The sequence below is a fragment of the Terrapene carolina genome, unplaced genomic scaffold, assembly GCF_002925995.2.
Source record: "Terrapene carolina triunguis isolate 2854851 unplaced genomic scaffold, T_m_triunguis-2.0 Scaffold210, whole genome shotgun sequence".
In the NCBI taxonomy this organism is placed as follows: Eukaryota; Metazoa; Chordata; order Testudines; family Emydidae; genus Terrapene; species Terrapene triunguis.
The window spans coordinates 26,248,967-26,269,349 of record NW_020664561.1 but is presented as its reverse complement, the minus strand read 5'-3'; the positions used below and the strand labels follow the sequence as shown (position 1 = coordinate 26,269,349).

Genomic DNA, 20,383 nt, shown 5'->3' with positions numbered 1-20,383 from the left:
ATGGAGTTGCATCAGTTTACACCAGTGGATGAGGACCTGGTTGTCCCAAGCCTGTGTCAGTTAGCGCATCTCTTTTATATTAATGGCAAATTGCTATACTTAAACTAATATGTAAGCCAGAGTCTGAGTGAGCTCTCCCCTGCCATCTATTGAGGAACTGGGGGAAAAGACCTACCCAGTGACATCACTAAGAGCTGAAACCACTAAGAACTGGGCTAAGTGGTGGAACTGCTGAACACAGCATGGCAGCTAGAAGCAGAGGTGGCACTGAGCAGCAGCAAAGATGGCAGTGACAAAGGCAAGCAGTGGCAGAGACCACAGTGACAGGGATGAGCAGAGGCATTGCTCAAACCATCCTCCTCCGTCTCCCATTCAGGGGTGGGAGGTGAACCTACGTGCACATCCTTGAATTCTGGGACTTCACTGATCTCAGACAACCAACTGTGAGCGGGCGTGGTGGAGGGAAAGAGGCATAGCATGTTAAAGGGACATTTGTCCATCAGACTTTGACACCACAATGTGAGAAACAGAGGCAAAGGTCTATTTCCCATGATACTGCAGGGTGAGTGTTTAATTATGGTTTGCATACTTTTGAATAAGTGGTGCAGTGGTTTCCCAAATTAATCCTGAGTTCCTCCTGCTCTTAATAAGTTTCCTTTTGTTATACACAGACTCAATGCTTGTGAGTGGGGAAGTATTGCCTCTTAAGGTACGTCTACACTTACCGGAGGGTCCGGTGGCAGGCAATCGATGTTCTGGGATCGATTTATCGCGTCTGGTTTAGACGCGATAAATCGATCCCGGAAGTGCTCGCCGTCGACGCCGGTACTCCAGCTCGGCGAGAGGAGTACGCGGCATTGACGGGGGAGCCTTCCTGCCGCGTCTGGACCTGCGGTAAGTTCGGACTAAGGTACTTCGAATTCAGCTACGTTATTAACGTAGCTGAATTTGCGTACCTTAGTCCGAAGTGGGGGGGTAGTGTAGACCAGGCCTTAGAGGCACCCAGGGGTGGTGTTTAATTTTCCCAGCTTTCTGGGTGGAGGTTTAAGCTAGTTCTGTTTTTTAATGTTAAAAGTAACCCCTCAATATTGGACCTGGCCCTTGGTGTCCACAGCAACACCTGGCAGAAGGGTTACAAATATTTTTTATTCAGCATATATGCAAATAGCAGAGGACACACAGGTGACCTGAATCATTCCAGCATCACTAGGGTACCTCTATAAGACTGGCTTAATACCGTGTATATTCAATACTTAATAATGCTGCTGTAACTTGGCTGAACCACGCTATGATCATTGTTACTTTAACACTCTTGGACCTACAAATATTGACAGCTTAGATATTAGCAGATAATTTCTACACAATAACTTTTCCTATGAAAGGTAGTAGCTCATTGTGTAATCTTGCACACAGCAAATGCTTGGTGAGAGTGAAAATATTGTTAATATAGCTTATGTTAGAGACTAAACTACAGGCTTCCAGTGAAGGGTTAAAGAAAACTGTTATTTAGCATGCCAGGAAATTGTCAAGATCACTAAGTGTTGAACTTTGTTGACCTGAGTTACATTGAACTCTCTCTTTGCATGTTTGCAATAAAAACATACATCAGCTTGCTTCAGAACCAATGTCAAACTTAGTTAATGCTAAAATCCCCTCCTAGTTTGTGTGTACTGTGGATACTAAATACATCTCTCTCTCTCTCTCTCTCTCTCTCATAATCGATCGCTATTAGGAAGTTTTTTCTTAGGTGATGCTAAATTGCTAAACTTGACATATCTTCTGTGTGGGCTGATCCAAAATTTTCTTGTAATCTATGCTCCTTCAAAATAAAAACATATTCCTCCAACCTCTAAGCCACACAATATTATCTTTAATTTTTGTATATCTTTAGTGAATTTAAAATTTGTGTTTCTTTTAAGCAAAATATTTGTACACCACTAATTCTAGACCTAATTTTGCACTGCTAAAGTTTTAACATTGGCTTCAGTGGGAGACTGATCAGGACCTAAGAGAACAAACACTTTAAGCTAGAAAAGGAATTGGGGCGAGGTGTGTTTGATCTCAGTAGTAGGATTCTATTGACACATCATAGTGTACCACTATTCCTCATGTTCTTGAAATGGCAGGCAAAATACTTTTTTTAGTAGCAGCAACATCTGTCTCTTTGGCAGAGTCCTGTGGCAGTTGTGTTGGAAGCTCTGGAGTTTCCCCTGACCCTGTCATGTATTTACATTGCTGAGAGGTTAGTTTGAGCTCTGCTGTCCTCCTGAATGCTGTTAGTTGATTCTCTTTTATCTTTGTAGGTAACATTGAATATCAAACTGCTATTAGAAAACTAAGAATGCTGTTTAAAAATACATATATAACCATGTATCTATAAATATGCTATTTTGAAAGAAGATTGATCTTATCCACTCTTTCAAGTCATGCGTATTGCATTCAGCATATGCATCTACACCATGTTCATCATGATATCTGAGGTTCTGAATGTAATGTTGCATACATGCAAATTTCTATTCCTTTCTGCATCACATTTTCTTTGGCCTCATCTTCAGTATTTTTTAACTCCTGCTCGAGTAACTGACTTTTATTTGACTAGGACTTAGTTTCCAATGCAATGGGATTATCATAAAACAATTTTAAAGTAATCAGGATGGGCATATCAATATTTATTGAAATACTGAAAAAAATCCATTGGTGATGCATAACTCCTGGCAAGAACTGACATGACAATAGGTATTTCACTGATACAGTAAGAGAACTTCAACTTCAACAAGTAACTAATTGCACATTCTAAAAGTTGCATGGATTCAAATCCAAGGCAGCTGCAGAACATCTGTAATACAAATATTCAGACATTACAGATTGTCCGCTTACAAATACAGAACTATAATAAACCAGGCAAAGCCAAAACCTTTGTATTTCAGTCTGCTTTTACTAATATGTCCTGCAATCAATAAGGCAGTCATAAGTAAATGTCTGGTTACAAAGTGGTTAACAATTAACTTAGGGAGATTTTTGTTTGAAAACTTTGGGCAATCTGGAGGGATTTTTGGAACCACAGATACTGCTAATATATGTTATAGTTTATCTGAAACTGTTTCCATTAAATTGTATGCAAATTGTTGCTTGTCTTTTACATCCTTATATTAGTACTCTTGTCCTGTATATAGATAATGGTGCTGTGTATACAGTTAGCAACACATTTTTGTTTATTTTTTAAGCTTTAATATTCAGTGAGGTTCACTGTAGTGTTTCCATAAAAACAAATCAAGAATTTACAGAATATGAACACTTGAAAAAGAAAAAAGAAATATTATACCCATGTTGTACATATGTGACCACAGCAACTTCACTACCACCCTCAAATGCCATTCACATCTTACTTTCTATAAATTTAGTTTTGTTTTTTTCAAGTGATGCTTCCATCCCTATTGATTATACATGATACTCAGGTGAAATGTTTTCATATTACATTTGATCTGTAAAACAGCATGAGTGGTATTCCATGATGTGAGACAGACATCTAGGTGCTGCTGACGCTAGGCTTAGCTAGGTTTGTACCCTACACATGGACAGAGTATTAGAGATGACTAATACAGATGATTAAAATAATCTGTTTTATACTAATGCAGAAATAACTGATGTCTTTGGTATACAATGTACGTTTGGAAAAGAATTTAAGATAAGAATGCACCTTGTTAAATTCACATAAACCAGAAGAAGCTACAAGTCACATAATTTACAATAGATTTAAATAAACTACATTTAGGATTATGAAGATTTACAGACATTTAATCAAGTGAATGATTTTAATTTGTAAAGACCCTTGTATGTCCCTGAACTATGTTCCACTAACTTGAAGACATGCTACAGTAAACACATATATTTGGCTTCTTCATTCTGGCTATATCTTATATAAAGATGAAACCAAGGACCAATAAATTAGCATCATAATTGTCTACAGTGGAAACTATGATATACAATATAAATAAACTATTCAAAAGCCAGCAATCTTCATGGAAAAAAAATTAAGGGATTAGGAGTTTATACAGTTTCTACAAGTGATTGTGCAGCCGATAATCTCAAAAAATTACAGTTTAAATGAGATTCCCTTTTTGATTTTAGTGTCTCACGACATACAGTAATTCAGTACTGGTAAAATAATTACCAATCAGAAAGCAACACTAAGGGAATCACTTCTTTGCAATCTTATCACAGATTTTTTTCCCACAGGACCTAAAGAATGTAAACACTAGGGTTCTTTTTAATGTAAAGTATTAATACTCTATTTTAAACATATGTTGATCCACATTTGCCCAGTTACCTTTTAGGATAATGAAATAAGGCAAGACTTCATAACTGTGGCACTACATGTTATAATACTGATATCTTCATTTGGATAGAGATGTAATTATTTGTCCTTCTCCAATATTTGTTCTGCAGCAGACTTTGGTCTACAGAGACATGGCAGTATCACTCTTCTTTACCCATGCAGAATATTTTAATTACCTAACTCTTTTTTTAAAAAAAAAATTGTTTTATTTAAATTATGTTTAAAACTTACTTTTGTCTTTTCTTGATAATTTTAAAGATCACTTCTTAGCAAGCAGTTTGACTTCAGCAGCTCATACATTTTGATTGTTGTGGTTTTTTTGCATAGCTAAATGCACTTTAGATGTTGACTTGCATTATTTAGCAATGTTACCATTTGAAATCTGAGAAGATTTTATTTATTTTTAAAAGAAACTAACTTTAAACAGGATGCTAAAAGACTTAAAAACTTCAGCAAGCTTATTTGGCATGAAAATCTTAGACAATGCCAGAGCCACGTTTTTGATACTGTAATTGAAACATGGTTGAATTAGCAAATTTGCATTGGAGAAACTATTTGTGATGTTTTATAGCCATCCCATGTAATATTAGTAGAAGAGGGATACTGCCTGATTTAATTACATGAACACACAAAAAACAAACTTCAGAACATATTAAGAATGTCAAGCTAACTTATTAACAGACTCTTCATATTATCTATTTGCAGGCCTGAGACACAGACATTCAAAACCAGGCTTTTATGATTTGGTGGAGCTACTATATAGTATGTGGCTACTCCAGACCTTTATTACAGATTGAATAGGTGCCACAACATTTATCACAGGCAAAGTAAGTGTTGGGTCCTTGGAAGGATGATAGAAGATGGTGGTGGTGCAGTTTTGCATCCTTTAGAGTTGTTTTAGAAGTCCTGCTGTACAATGAAGGATTTTAGTGCACTCAATTTCTCCACTATATTAGCTTAATAACACAGATCAGTTTGTTCCTAAATTTCTTCATAGTGGCGATCAGAAAAGTTAAATATACAAGAATTGTTCCGGTTTTTTTCATGTTGACATTGGTGATAGATCCACTTATAAGCTTGTTTCATTCCAGTACAAAGTCCTATACAGATTCCTTTGGGGATGTGTAGCATTTGATTCACAGTTTGCAATACAAATACCCTGATACATCACTTATTTACTATTAAGTATTTGATTATTATACCATTTTGCAAAGTCTTAAAACCAAGTTTTTAATTAGCGTTGCTTGGAGCAGTTCAGAGTATTTTTTTTTTTTTTCTTGAAAGCAGAAGCTCTAATGGGTATAATTTATGCTCTCTTTGCGTGCAGCATTTCAATGAGAAGGTTATTACATGGCACATCCCCATTCAGGTGTTTGTAGTAGAGGTATTCTTCGGCCTGCATACTGATGGCCCGGATTTCTGGTAGCCGCAGGAGAAGTTGCCCAAATTTGTCTGTCTGTTGTGGATAGTTGCACATTGTATAGTCCAGCAGAGCAGCATTCACTTGTTCCTGAACACCTTCCACAAGCTGGAAGTTCTCAAGGTTTTTGACATCTGATGGGGGAAAAAGAAAGTAACATTTCAATTGCATTTGAATTCCTGTTTACTAAAGCAGTGTTTTACTTAAAGGATGTTTTTTTTTCTCTTGATAAAAGCATACTTTACATGCTGCTGAATATTCAGTAAATCCATTCCCCAACTTTCCTGGGAAAATGATCACAAAAGAACTCTAGCAGACTGTCTTGTTGAAATTTTGCATATACCTCAAATCAATTAGACACCAATGGATTTTGAGCAAGGTCAACTCTTTTCATAGCTTACAAAAGGAAAGGTTGAAGATTTCTGAAGTAGATGACCATAATATATTGCCAGCAAATGAGTCCCCAGAGGAAGACCTATCTTTAACCCAGTATATTAAACAATTCATATAATTCTGTATTAATTTTTCTGACCCAAGGTGAAATCTGTGTCCAGGGTATGATGTAGTTAATTCTAATAAAAAGTGACAGGGTTCTTGTTTCTGTTTGACATTTTCTAAATGATTCTGAAAGCCTTTGACTTGTCTAGCCTATGCTAATGAACCATCTGGTACACTCCAGTGACTGCCAAAATAATCTTACCTACTAGAAACTCTCTAAAATATATATTTCAATGACTAATGATCTTTATAAAATAAAACCCATGTCCTTTGGACAGAATAAAAGATAAGAAAAGTGCCCTTTAACCTGAATGTGGTTTATAAATTTTGATACATTGATCTTCTTTGCTATTGGACAACTGTCATTCACACTGGTGAGGTGGGCACTGGCAAATTGTTCATTCTAACAACATATGATTATCTACAGTTACTATACAGCACCTTTGAGCTTTCTAGGAATGTTGAAGTAGATGGTTTACTGAACTATTCATATCTGTTTTATTTCCATAAAAGGTAGTTTGGTGGTATACTTATTTTGATGTGTCTACGTTGCAGTATTATAGTCCTTGAGATGCTGATCTTTTTTTTTTATTCAAAAAAGTGTAAATTAAAGTTCTGTTCAATGCAAAAGACAACACTAATGGAAAGCATAGTTAGAAACTAAAACAAAAAGATCTAGAAATTAAAAATTTCAGAATAACTAAAATCATCCTGCTTACATGTATGCATCAGATGCTGTTAAATTAACAGCTTTATGCAGTGGTCAAGGTGCAGTTGCTGTGAGAACATGTCTTGGTTGTTAACATTCATTTATGTCATAATGTTGTGCTAACAAGAAACACAATGTTAATTAACATAAACTTAAGAGGCCAAATTTTCTCCTATGCAGGTTTATCCAGCATAGTAGGCAGGGAACTTGCTGAATTCCCACCTGTGGAGTCTCCTTCCAATCTTATTGCTGAAGGGAGGTGAATGGAGTTTTTCATTATGCAGAGCAAAAATGGGTTTTGGCCCCCCAAACCCACCAATGGCCTGGGATACATGTGGCATTCAAGCCCAAGCTTTGACCTAATTTATTTTAATGCTAGAATGTGTTTTAATGCTTTTAATAGGTAAGAATAAGGATAAGAGTGCTTGAAATGCAAGTAGATGAACACACAGTATAAATTATAATTTATACAGGCTTGGCAAAAAGGTGAGACCTAGCAAGGCCTGTAAGAAAGTTGGCATAACTAAATCAGGAGTTAGCATTAAGAAGTCACCTAGGGTCACCAGTTTTGGGGACTTTTCGTGATTTGTATCTTGTGACAAGCAAGTTAGCCACACAAGTGAAAAACAAGTTATAGAGTAGCTTTTTTGCTGGATTTTGGGGTACATGTATCCATGGAGCTGACTGCACTGATGTATCAAAAGTAGTGGGCAAGTGGTTGACCTAACAGTGAGGCCAACCACGGAACGTTAATTATGGATAGCCAGCATATCAAACAAGGTTTCCAAGAATATAACAAACGGGTAGGGGCTGAACCATTGTCAAATATGGTCCCAGTCATGTGTAGATGCAAGGAAAGAAAGGGGTATAAAGAAGGGATGTATCTGATCTTTGGTGAGCATCTGAGAAGCTGATATAAACTGGACCATCACTTCCAGATTATGGTGTACTCCACTGACTATATCTATTTTTATCTGTTTCCTATGTCTTCAGAATTTTGATTATGACAACACTAGGGACTGGCTGTTTCTAGGCATCTGATTTTTGTTCAGTTGCATGAATGATTTGGGTGCTTTGGTTATTAAATAAAAACTCTATTCATGTGATTCACCAATCTCATTTATTAAATAATAATTTATGTAGTTGCTAGAGAAAGAACCTGCTATCTGTGACTGGTACGCTTTGCACCCCAAATCAATTTTTCAGGTTCCATGCCAGAGATCGGGTCCATCGGCACCTATTCCTGAAAGTGCTTCTGATGGAGCAAAGCCTGGTTCCTGTGCAGAGCCCAAATAAATTCTGCTGTGTGCAGGAAGACTTTGGAGGTGATTGGAGGACAGAATTTTCCCATTCCAACCAGGCAACAAGGTCTGAACCACCCTGAAGTTTCTGCATGGCCATTACTGCAGACTTGGGGCTACAGTAGCATACACAGCTCTCTATGTGGTTTGTCCCATAGCCCCAAATCCCTACTATGTATGCCTGCTGCTAGGGTGACCAGACAGCAAATGTAAAAAATCGGGATGGGGGTGAGGGGTAATAGGAGCCTATATAAGAAAAAGACCCAAAAATCGGGACTGTCCCTATAAAATTGGGACATCTGGTCACCCTACCTGCTGAAAATATTAAGTTTCCCTCCGTGGTTACTCTGCACCTTGCTCCTTCAAAGTGCTAGTTTGACTGTGTGTGTGAGGCCTCCTGTGACCAAGGTGTATTTGGCCCTTACACTCTCTGTCTGAAGAGAGGAACAGCCTATGCCTCTACATTGAGCTGAGTTCACTAATCAACCCTGGGCAATCCACTTGCCTCCTCTTTATTGTGCTGCAGGCCTGAGCAACTGGGAGCACAACTTCCTCCTGAATTGCTGGCTGGCCTCAAGGAAGCCAGTGGGAAATCCCTAAAATTGGAGCAGGTTCTATCCATGGCTGGGGGTTCTAGAAACCAGACTTCAAAGCCTGATCAGCCACCTCCCCTAGTTATCCAAACCCTCAGTTATCCAAAGTTTTCTGATGTCCCCAGAGATCTTTGGATAATCAGGTTTGCATTATATTATAAAAATATACCATGCATTGTTTTTAAAGACATTGTTTCAATGCTCATAATTGCAAACTAGATGTCCTCCAGGTGGCTGTAATTAATCACTTTTGCTCTTTGCAACATCTTGTGTGGGAAATGACATAATTTCATTTTTTCTAGTCTACAGAAAACAAAGTGCACAGAATTAAATGTGAAAAGTTGTACTGCTCTGCATAAATTACCACTGCTATTTGCTTTTTAGAAGAGTAATGACACTCTGAAGTTATTTTGCAATTCTGCAATGGTTTAAAAATCTGTCTTAAATATGTTTCTGGGAGATTGTTAAGTATACTAACATTACCAACTATCAGAATTATTTAAAATGGGTTACTTTCAAATGTGAAATACAATCTCAGTTTGCTGCTACAATGTAAGAAATTCCCACAGACACTGCAGGTGAAGTAAAAGACAAACAGATAAATAGGGAGTTTGCAGTTTAGACTATATTAAATGAACAATGACATGTTACAAAATCAGTATGTCAAACATCATCTTATAAATGTAACTTTTGAGCTATGGCTGCTTTCAGATACTGTGGACCTGATCCAAAGCCTATTAAAATTGATGGGCATCTTTCGACTTAGATTTTGGATTAGGCCCTATCTTAGGTTAAATTATTATAATATTTTTAAAGAACACAAGTTTAATCCTGACATCTGTTCTATGTTCTTAAATATTACTGTGTTTTCAATTGTGACTTCACAAAACCACTCAGTTCATGGCAGAGATGAAGAACAACCAAAGTCTGAAAATACACATACTCCTTATCTTGTTGTTTGTTTAAGATATGGAGGCAAAGTATGTGCTATTGAGAGACATATTCTGCTGCCAGATGTGCCGGTATCATTTTGGAGTCAGTGGGGCTACATCCTGCCCTCAGTTACACTTGTGCTACCTGTGACCTATGACATTAGTTACGCCTATGCGACCCTTTGTGAGTTCAGTGGCTCGATTTGATTTAATGGAGGATGCATGGCGGTGAGGGCAGAATCTGTCTCTGTGATATTTTCTCACCTCTGTGCACAGGGCTTTAAGCATTATAGAACAGTGATAACCACTCTGGGAATGCCATATATATATAACTTCAATTAACGATGACATTAAACACCAATGCTAGTATTGTGGCTAAAATGCCACATATTCAAGTTGAAAATACACTTCTTAATGCATTTGCTCTAGAGAGGTATTCTTAATAAAGTATTACTGTTGACTGTGGTCTTGGAAAACCCCCTTGGTCTCACAAATTATGCGCAAAACAAATGTAGAAAAACACAGGAGATAATTATGAGGCACTGATATCATGGGAACACATGATATAGGCTTCATTGTGATGTCCAGTACCCCTATATAATATAGCATTTACTTCATAATTTTTTTCATGGAACCCTTATGGATTTACTTAAAAGTAGTCACAGTAATAAATAATGTAAATACTTTTTAAAGAGAGAGACAAGGTGGGGAGAGGTCCACCTCTGATGAGGATGAGTAACAATGAAGGGAAAATAGAAAATGTAAGGTATTTCTGTTGTTTTCTTCAGCATTGCAGGCTAGAGCAAAGAAGATTATTATACTATTGGGCCCATTGCTGCTTCCTGATGCTTGTGTATTTAGCTGATTATTCATAATGTGGTACTTAACTGTAATTTTGATTTTCTTTTATTCTAGCTATTATGGTAGGATTTTTTTTTAACGTTTGTGGTTGTACCTCTGGGTAATGAGATTTAATTTCATTATAAAAAATATTTATCTTCTGACTACAGATTCTATGACCACTAATGTTTTATGTGGATAAAGCACCAGTCATCACATTGAAATCAGTTGGGATGAAATTCACCTGACATGTATAGTAAGAAAATCTGTAGTACTTTTTATAAAATTATTCAACCAATTCAGGTTTTTTTGCAGTCTATATGTCTCCTATCTATCTTTGTATCTCTTAGTGAGATTTTAAAGTACACATGTTTAAGCTTAATGTAATAAATTAGTTTCCAAGATTTAAAAACTTGTAAAATAAAATGAGCAGAAATAGACCCCCCCCCATACACCCTTTAAATTCTAGCAACTAGAAAACGTATGTTGTGTTGCTACAGTAAGTCCAATCTCTTATCTCATCTACTTTATTCACTCAGGGACTAATTACCAACTTTTTACATGAAACAGCCTTACTGTGAGCTCACAGTGGGGCGCACATCTTTTTCCATCCTTATTGGAGAGTACACCCTTAGGTCTTCTGGAATATATTACATGTTTTACAAGAACTAGCAATAGCTATTCTGTCAAACATAGAATTTGTGTTCTCTATAGTTTACTTCTGAAGATGAAGACAAAAAAATTATTATAGTGGTGCCAGTAGCAGCCCTATAGTCACAGTAAAAGTCTGTCAGTATTCCCACTAAATCTTCAATTTTCAGGGGTTCATATCTCTGTCATCAAATTGTGCTCTAAGCTGAAACTTTGCATACAAGATAAGCACACTTGGGTTCTGAAGAAAACACTTTTGCATATTTTCTAAAAAATGGGTCTGGCCTTTAGAGGGGGAAAATATTTAGGTTTCAGAGAGATTTCCCCCCCTCATGTTCCAAACTTGAAACACTGAAATTTGGTGTGCTATTAATCTATAGAGAGCTCTCACTGGTTTGGGAATTTTGAAAAGAAAAATGAAAGGGAATGAGAGATTTAACTTTGAGAAATGGTTACTGTGCAGGAGCTGTGTAAGTACTTTTCAAAGAATGTTAATTAATTTTTATTACTTCATTTCACCAGCCACTCCTGTCTGTATCACATGAACCAACTGGCCATGCACATGCACAGAACCCATAATTCCACTTCCTCCTCTCTGGACTTTGGAGTTCTCGGCTCCTACTCTCATTCCACAAATGAGAATGCTAATATTCTCAACATTTTAAGATATGAGAGGAGAATTTTTCCAGAAGATGTCAAAGAAAGTGGAGTAAGTACTTTAGAGATGAAAATCCTTAAATGGTTCCTTTTTGAAATGTTTACATTTTTTCCAATGTTTCCTTGCCTCTCTTCTCTTAGACTTCCAAAATCATATTGGACTGCAAAATTTGAAACAGGTAGATTTTGACAATATTTTATAGCAATAGGTTTTGTGCTGTATTTACAATACTTTAAAGTAACTTGCTATTCTAAAAGACCATAATATGATCCATACTTCCACAACAGATATGCTCCCTATAAGTGTTCAGAATCATATCTACTTACTTTTGTGCCAAAATATTTTATAACTGCTTCATACTCCGTTTAAGCTCTGCAGATAAATATGACTAGGAGAGAGTGAGCTGGATTCTGTTCCTTCCTTCTTTGTGCATCAACATATTTACTAAGTTCCTATCACATCTGCTTGTGTAACCCCAGAAGACAAGGAGTTTTGTACAGATGTCACTAGGCCTAATTTGACCTCCAGAATCTTTATTACTGGTGATGATACATGAAAAGAAATGAAGCCAGCTTGACTCTCAGATCCCAGGTTGAATTTGCAGGGCTGGCAGATAAAACAAAAGCCATTACTACTTTTAAACTGAGGACATTTATCATTGAAATAATTGAGACACAGTAAAAAGGAAACCCCACAGCAGCATATTTACCAAGCCACTTTTCAAAGTAGAAATTAATTTAAGTCCTGCTCCAATCCCTATTGACTTCAGTGGTCCATATATAAAATGCTTAAATTTATTATATATTGATCCCTGTTTCTCATAGGACTCAGCTGTAGGGAAAATGTATGGACAAATACAGTAGTATAGTTGATGTACACAAACTGCTTGGGTGCTCTATTAAAGACTTTTGTTCTCCTTCTGCCTCCTCACCACATACGCAGCAGCTGAAGCACCCTTCAGCCTCAGCCTCCTGAGGTCACAACTGACATTTACACTTGGACTTTTTTGGCCTATCGGCAGTCAGATACCTGAACCTCCCACTCTCTCCTCTTTCTTTCCTCTTCTCTTTTCTCCTCATGCCTTCACCTCTTCCCTCCCTTCCTTCTGTCCAATTTATTTCTTCATTATTCTCCTACCTGCCCAACCAAAGAATAAAACAAGCAAACCTGGAACTAATAAACCATGTGCCATACATTCCGGTGACCACATGCTTGTAACTTGCATCCTTTCCCCACATTATTTATTTTTGTCTTTTTAAACTATATACCCTTGAAGACCGGGACTGTGTCTTTCCATATGCAAGGTTGAATAGCAACTATGATATTTTGGGGTCTATCAAAAATAAGACTCCCCATAGGTTTCTAAAGTTGAACATGCAAAATTATAGGATATTTTGGAAAATGTGGGCAGAAGTGACTTGCTGAAGGTCATAGAGGGAGTCTATGGCAGAGAATAGACTATATCTACACTTGGCGTGTACACTACAGGCACTACACGTGTCACTACCTGCCACAGGGAAAGAAGGCAGGCGGGGTCCATACTTGTTATTGCGGTGTGTAGCTACGTGCTACAGTGAAAGGCTCTGGCGGCGGGGGAAGGATCTGGCAGCAGGGAGGTGGTGGGGAAAGGCTCCGGCCGCAGTGAACTGTGGCCGGAGCCTTCCCTCACTGCCTCCCGGCTGCCAGAGGTGCGGGGGAAAGGGTCTGGCAGCAAGACACTACACTGCTAAAAATAGACGTGGGAGGCTCTACTTGGGCATGCAGAGAGCTGTGTGGACAGTGTCGGGTATGTATACTGGGGGTTCAGGCATGTGGGGCACACTACTCGTGTAAGTTGTGTCTCACTGTCTCCACTGATATTTATAGTGCTAGCTGGGTGTGCAGTCTCTGTACTCTACATGTTGCCATAAGTGTAGACATAAACATAGATTAGAACCCATATTACTTGACTCCTAGTAAAGTCCCCTGTCCACAGTATGACTATTGGCTAGAAATATTCAGCTTACCAAATATGGCAAATATTTGTACTTCTAAGCAAGCTAGTGATTTCATTGGCCCAATAATTCTCCTTAGCAGCAGGTTTCCAAACATTTCTGTAACCAAATGTGTCCTAATCTATTCAGTGTGTAACTGCCTTTAAGTAAATTAGGAGTAAAGTACCACATTTGATAAAAGTAGGAAATAGGATCATATTTTGAATGAAAGAGCTAAAAAATTAAGAATAGGTGAGACCAAATTGTGTGTGCAACTCATTCTTGAAGAATAGTTTGTAAAACTTTCTTCTCAGGGCCTCTTTGTTTCAAGAGTTGTTGACTGAACAAACGGTAGTCATAGGGACCTGATTTGTCAACATATAATGTTTACAATTTGTAGGTTATGAATATTTAAAATCAGTGTAATTATTTATGAAATTCCTGGAAATGGCAGTTGGGGCAATCTTTCAAAAGTCTTAAGCTGAGCACAAAGGTAAATAAGGTGTTATATTTAGTTAATGACAAACCACAATAAAACCTAGAGGAATGAGGAAATATACATTCCTTGGATGGGAAGGTATTGAATGTTTGGAATAAAGAAACGGGGGTTTTTTAGATAGGCATTTTAGGGGGGGAAGTTGGAATATTATGTTTCCCCTTTACTAATTAAACACTGTTTATTAGAGGAATAATGGGCAGATTAATTTCAGGTGTAGTTCCACTTTAGTCAGTGAAATTACATCAGGAATGAATATGACCAAAGAAGAAGTACAAATATTTTGTGAAAATATATCCTATATAAATTTCTACTGTGGTTAAAACACAGAAGTGCAGCTGTCACTGAAACCCTCTTGAGTAGCAGGCTGTATCCTTTTATAAAGCCCATCTGTCTCTATGAAAAATGCATGATCATAAAAAGCAGTGTTCCTTAGGGAAAAACCTCTCTGTGCTAATCTTGTAGACCTTTACAAAACATTTTTTTAAAACCTAAGTTTGCGTTTGATTTTCATTCTGGAACTTTTGTGTTTTTGCGAAGTTTTCTTATTCTATTAGAATAAGATATGAGGTTCAGTTTGTTCAGGTGGCAAGTCCAGACTATGAATAAGCCATGTTATCATATGAAAGAGAATTAAACAGGCAGATCCAAGTGGGGATATATTAAGCCAAATTTAAGCTCCAGTTGCTGAATTTAGCCTGTACTAGATGTTTGGTTTGCCTCGGGATAAATTGAGCTTTTCAGCTAATCGAATGAGGAAAACTGCCTCAGGTATGATAAAATTTACAAGAGAGCTCAGTCAAACAGTTCTTGTTATAAATATTAGCTTAAAGGCATTCTTCTGGTTTTTGGATCAGGACTGTATTTACATTTAATTATTACATTTAAAACTTTTATCAACTTGGCTAAAATGTTAGGCCAGCCAGTTATATTATGATGCTCTATAGGTAGGAGTAGAGCTTCATACTACTTTTACTTTTGTATTATTCTGTGAAACTTGTTTGGCTACACAACGCCATTTGGTTTCGCTACCCCTCTGACATTTGGTTTCAGTGTAACCAAGTCCCCGCAAGAACAAGAATTGTAACATCTTTTCTTTAAAATGAGAAAATATTGCTTATAGTAAAGATGTTTTAGTGATTTACTAATCTCAGAGATCCTGTATTGTGCCATGTTTTTCTGCCAACATAATAGATACCTAATTTAGTAATTAAAACAAAACAAAACCAAAAAAATACAGATGAAGAACATAAATATATAGGTGTACTGTGGAGTCTGGTTGATAGGTAGCTGTAAGTTTGTATAAGTTTGAAGTGCTAACCATAGCAACATGTTCTGTATGGTATGGTAACACATAGCCCTCTCCTAATGGAACACAATCATAGACCGTTTGTACTTTTTTGAAGTTTTGCACATTCTACAATGCGAGTGGAATTTTTTTTTTCCATTAAGCAAATGACATTTCTTGTTTAGTCTTTTGTTTGTATTCACCTGAACATTTTAGCTCTTACCTTAAAGGACTCAGTCCTGCAAGAGGCTGAGCACTCTGGTCCCAACCCAGCAAAACAGTTAAGTGTGTGCTTAACTTAATGTGTGTGCTAAGCACTTTGCTGAATCTGGACCAGAGTGCTCAGCAGGATGGAGCCCACCCGCAGCTTTGTTGGGAGCATCACTGCAGCAACAAAACAGTGTGGACACACTCACTATGTTCACCATTCACTTTCCTGGTCCCAATCCCACACTATTGAAATCAGTGGAACTTTTGCCATCAGTTTCAATGGGATGAGGATCAGGCCCTGGCATTTCCACATGGCAAGATTACAAAACCAGGAGCCAAAATGAGAGAAAATAATTCAGGGACCAACCATCTTATTTCTGGGGGGAAAAAATCCGTTGTCAAAGTGATTTCCTAACAAGGTCATTAAAGCCAAGTTCTTATCAGTAATTTTTTGACATTGTTTAAATTATTAATTCATCCAAGTGCCTGGGGAAATGTATTTTGTGTATGACGGACAGTAAATCCATAGTGTGGCAGAGGGAGCAGCAGGGATACTGACCAAAAAAATCTCAAAGTACATTAGCCATTGTAGCTCTTACTTTATATATATTATATAGGTATAATGAGATGTGTTAAGAATGGAATGACAGCCTCACTCATTTCCATGCATTCAGTGCTAACAGTAGGGGGGTTTGTTGTTCATAATATCTATTTTGCTATATCTGGCAAGTAGTTACCATAATGAGAATAAAGATTTGTATAATTGTTATGGTTCAGTAATGTGCTGTGCAGTACGGTGTAACAACAATAGTGGTAATAAAGTTTGACTATTTTTACATAATATTATCAATGAAAAACTTGAGCTTTATTATTATTACATATGAGAGAGTCTTTATTGGTAGCGTCTGCGTTGTTCACCATGTAGACTTTACAACTATAAAGATGGCTCGAGATTGGTAATGAAATATGGGGCCTTCCCATCTAGGCCACTGGTTCAAATCCATCCAAAGTTAGTGATGATCAAAAGTCATCTGATGCCAGTTTGGTGGCCTATGTAAAATGAAGGGATGGGAAGTCCCATTCCTCACTGGCAGATGTGGATGTCACAAAATCCACCACCAGGACTGAGTGTGAGAATCTGTATTTGTGCAGATAATAGGTACTGTGGTTGGCACTCTTGGCAGAGAGGCCAAGGAATGAATGGGCATGGAGACTTTTCACTTTCCCCCCTTAAAAGTGGTCCCTCCGGGTCAAGACTGGACACTGCTGCTTCTTGTTCCATAGATAAAAAGCAAGCTTCACTTCCAGAAACCTTGACCTTTCACTACCATTAAATGCAGTTAAACTATGTGATTTACTACTAGAATATTTCAAAGCATCTTTCTTTTTACATACCCTGGTTACTTGTCTGAGAAGTGGTAACATAATTTTTCTACCAAGACTTTTTGTCTATGCTTGGAAATAGAAGTGGTTTGGATACTTAAATTGCAGAGATAGATTTCATCCTGTGGCTTCCACATGTGCACAGGCACTTTGCAGGTACAAACGCTTGCATATGTACTTTAAAAAGTCTAACCACCTGTACACATGCAAAAGTTAAAATCTGTATTAATCATTTCCCCCATTGGGTCTTCTGTATCAGTTGCTAATTTGCATATGCAGATGTTTACAATTTCGTGCACACACATATAGTGGCTGGGTAAAGACTCCACTGAAATTTTACCCCACAGTGTGATGCTTTCCATAGCACAACTTAACTGTAGATTCATGTCCGTAAATTGTATTATTTATTTGTATTCCAGTAGTGCCTGTGGGCCCCAGTGGAGATCAAGCCCAACTGTTCTAGATGCTGTGTAAATAAATAGCAAGAAGCAGTCCCTGCCCCTGAGCACTCACAGTTTAGACAAGACCGACAGGGATGGGGGAAAAGGAAGTATTATTCTCCCTATTTTACCGACGGGGAACTGAGGCACATAGAGATAAACTGACCTGTCTAAGGTCACACAGGAAGTCAGTGGCAGAGCCAGGACTTGAACTCAGATCTTTTGAGTCCCAGTTCAGTATCTTAACCAAAATCCCATCCTTCCTTTCTAAATATTGTTTTGTTTTATACTTGGTGGCCATTCTGTTTTGAATACATGACATTCTCATGAAGTGAGCTTTAATTCTCAGTCATCTCCTTCATTTTCCTAGTCACGAATCTATTCAGATAAACTCTGCTGCTCCACTGTAGAAGCCTATTTTAAAAGTTTTCTCTGGTGTAAATATGAGGGCTAATTAGGGATGGGTGAGCCAGGTTAAGTAAATCCCAGACCTCAAATCAAATTTGAACCATTGCTGTGGATAAACAGCTTGATCCTGTGAGTTGCTGAATGCCCTCAAGTAAGTCAATGTGAGTTCAGGGTGCTCAACACCTCATAGGATCAGGCCCTTAATTCTGCCTCCACTATCAAAGCTCTGTAAAGACTTCTAATCCTAGTTCCATCTCCCACTGCTGTTTCCTCTTCCACAGGGTTCTGGTGGGCACTTGGCTGAGCTCAGGTGCACCGCTTACTAACTGTCACCTACTGCTTCCCCTGTAGGGGCCCAATCCAACTCCCACTAAAATCAATGGGAGTGTTTCTACTGAATTGACTGGTAGTTGGACCAGGTCCTACTTGAAAGTAAGTGTCCAATGCACCTCAGAGCATGTGAATTTTTCCAGCTATGAGTTTCAGCAGTGTTTACTTGTGGACAGGGTTACATTTCCCATTCCCATTTTATTTTAAAGAATGGGATTTATATTTTCATTTTCATTTTTTTTTTACAGATTTTCATTAATCTTTCTAAATTAACTGTAAAAGTTACATTGGCTGGAGCCACAGAAATCTTTAAAGAAGCTTGAATTTCTTACTTTTAAATGTGAGGTCATGACCGTGAAATATTGCTTTCCCGTTAAATCGCAGTACTGAAACAAGGGGGATATATGTTTTGTGGGATATAATTTAAGTATACACCCGCACTCTTGTGTTATATATTATATAAACATGCAGACTTTCAAGTTCAAAGGTATTCAGCAGCAAACAGTGGATTCTCTGGTTATACATGATCATATCCTAGAAATGCCAGAGGAACTGCTAAAATTTGCTGCAGCATTCTCCCACCCGTGCTGCAGAAAATGATACTTAACTGCTGGAGAAATCCAAGGGCCCTGATCATATCCCAGGCTATCAGCTCATAAATTTTCTTTTGTTTCTCTGCATTCTTGATTTACATTCACTAATTGGAAGTTAATGTGCTCCCAGAGGCATGTAAATCATATTTAATCTAAAAATCATACTACTTTCTTCCAAGGTGTGCTTCAGAAGGCCACTGAACATGTTAAATATTCCAAATGCCATCTCTGTATCTGCTATGTCTTTGGTAATAATATAGTGAACCTTTTTTAGTAGCTGGTGGTGACTGGGTGTTTAACATAGAGGTTATTGTACCATTCGCTTTAATCAGAGGAAGTTTTCTGAATGTGGACTAGTGAACATTAAAGCAACCCTCACTATATCTGTCCAGCTGAATTTAATTAAATTATTGCAAAACAAAGCAGTGAAAGATTTCATCTTGATATTACTTTCCTAGTTCAGCTTTTGGGGTAAACAAACAAACAGTTCCCAGTGTAGAAAAGACAAATCTGCCTTGGCACCTACCCTGTAAAAGAATTACCAGCTAGCGTAACTTGACATAGGATCCAGTTGCGTCAAAAATCCCAGATATTTGATGTTTCAAATTCAGACATCCTTCATTTAGACCAAAATAACAGACATTTATTGTGTACCTTGCGGTTGGTGACTATTTAACAGCAAGGTGCTCTCACAGCATGGTACTCTTTACTTTATGTGCACAGTAATGAAAGTTCACTATTGATTTTTCTGTAGCTGCTTGTAACTATTATAGTTGATACATCAATAGAAAAGGAAAGCACAATGTTTCACAGGAGGCAGAAAATCAGAGAATACATGATGCTGTGATAGTAAATCATGGCATAATCTCAGGAATTGATAGATGGTTACTGCTAACTTGAAACCCATGGCTTTCTCTGAAAAGACTACCCTATAATCGCCCAATATGTTCTAACAGACTGACTGCCTGTAATAGTGCTAACGGACACAACACAATGTTTCATCTTCAAAGTAATCGTTTCCACAAGCTCAGTTGTTTTGTTGTGGCAGAGTCCATTTTGCATCTTATTGCAAAGGGAGACAGAGAGAATATGGTTTGAATATGGGTAGGACTTGAACTTTGTAAGAGATTATTTCCAGAAAAGAGCACAGAGGGTTTAAGTAAATTGTCATTAATTCTCAACTTGTAGAAGTCTGCAGCTCTCAGTAAAGGAAATGCCTAAGAATTGGTTATTGTTGGTGTCAAAATATTTGAGCTGTTTTGTCAGAAAAGACAACTGCACAGAAAATACGTTTACCACAACCACTTCCGGTTCCACAGTGTTC

The 20,383-nt window shown here is 37.6% G+C and overlaps 1 protein-coding gene across 1 annotated transcript in view; it reads right to left on the bottom strand.

Annotated features, from left to right (window-relative positions):
- Positions 1 to 4,110: 4,110 nt before the first annotated feature.
- LOC113405044 (nuclear receptor subfamily 5 group A member 2-like) overlaps positions 4,111 to 20,383 on the bottom strand; it is a 127,646-nt gene continuing 111,373 nt past the window's right edge. The window contains exon 8 of the mRNA XM_026655593.1: positions 4,111 to 5,890. Within this exon, the coding sequence (XP_026511378.1) occupies positions 5,643 to 5,890 (248 nt within the window). The 3' untranslated portion in view covers positions 4,111 to 5,642. The remainder of the gene's footprint in view (positions 5,891 to 20,383) is intronic.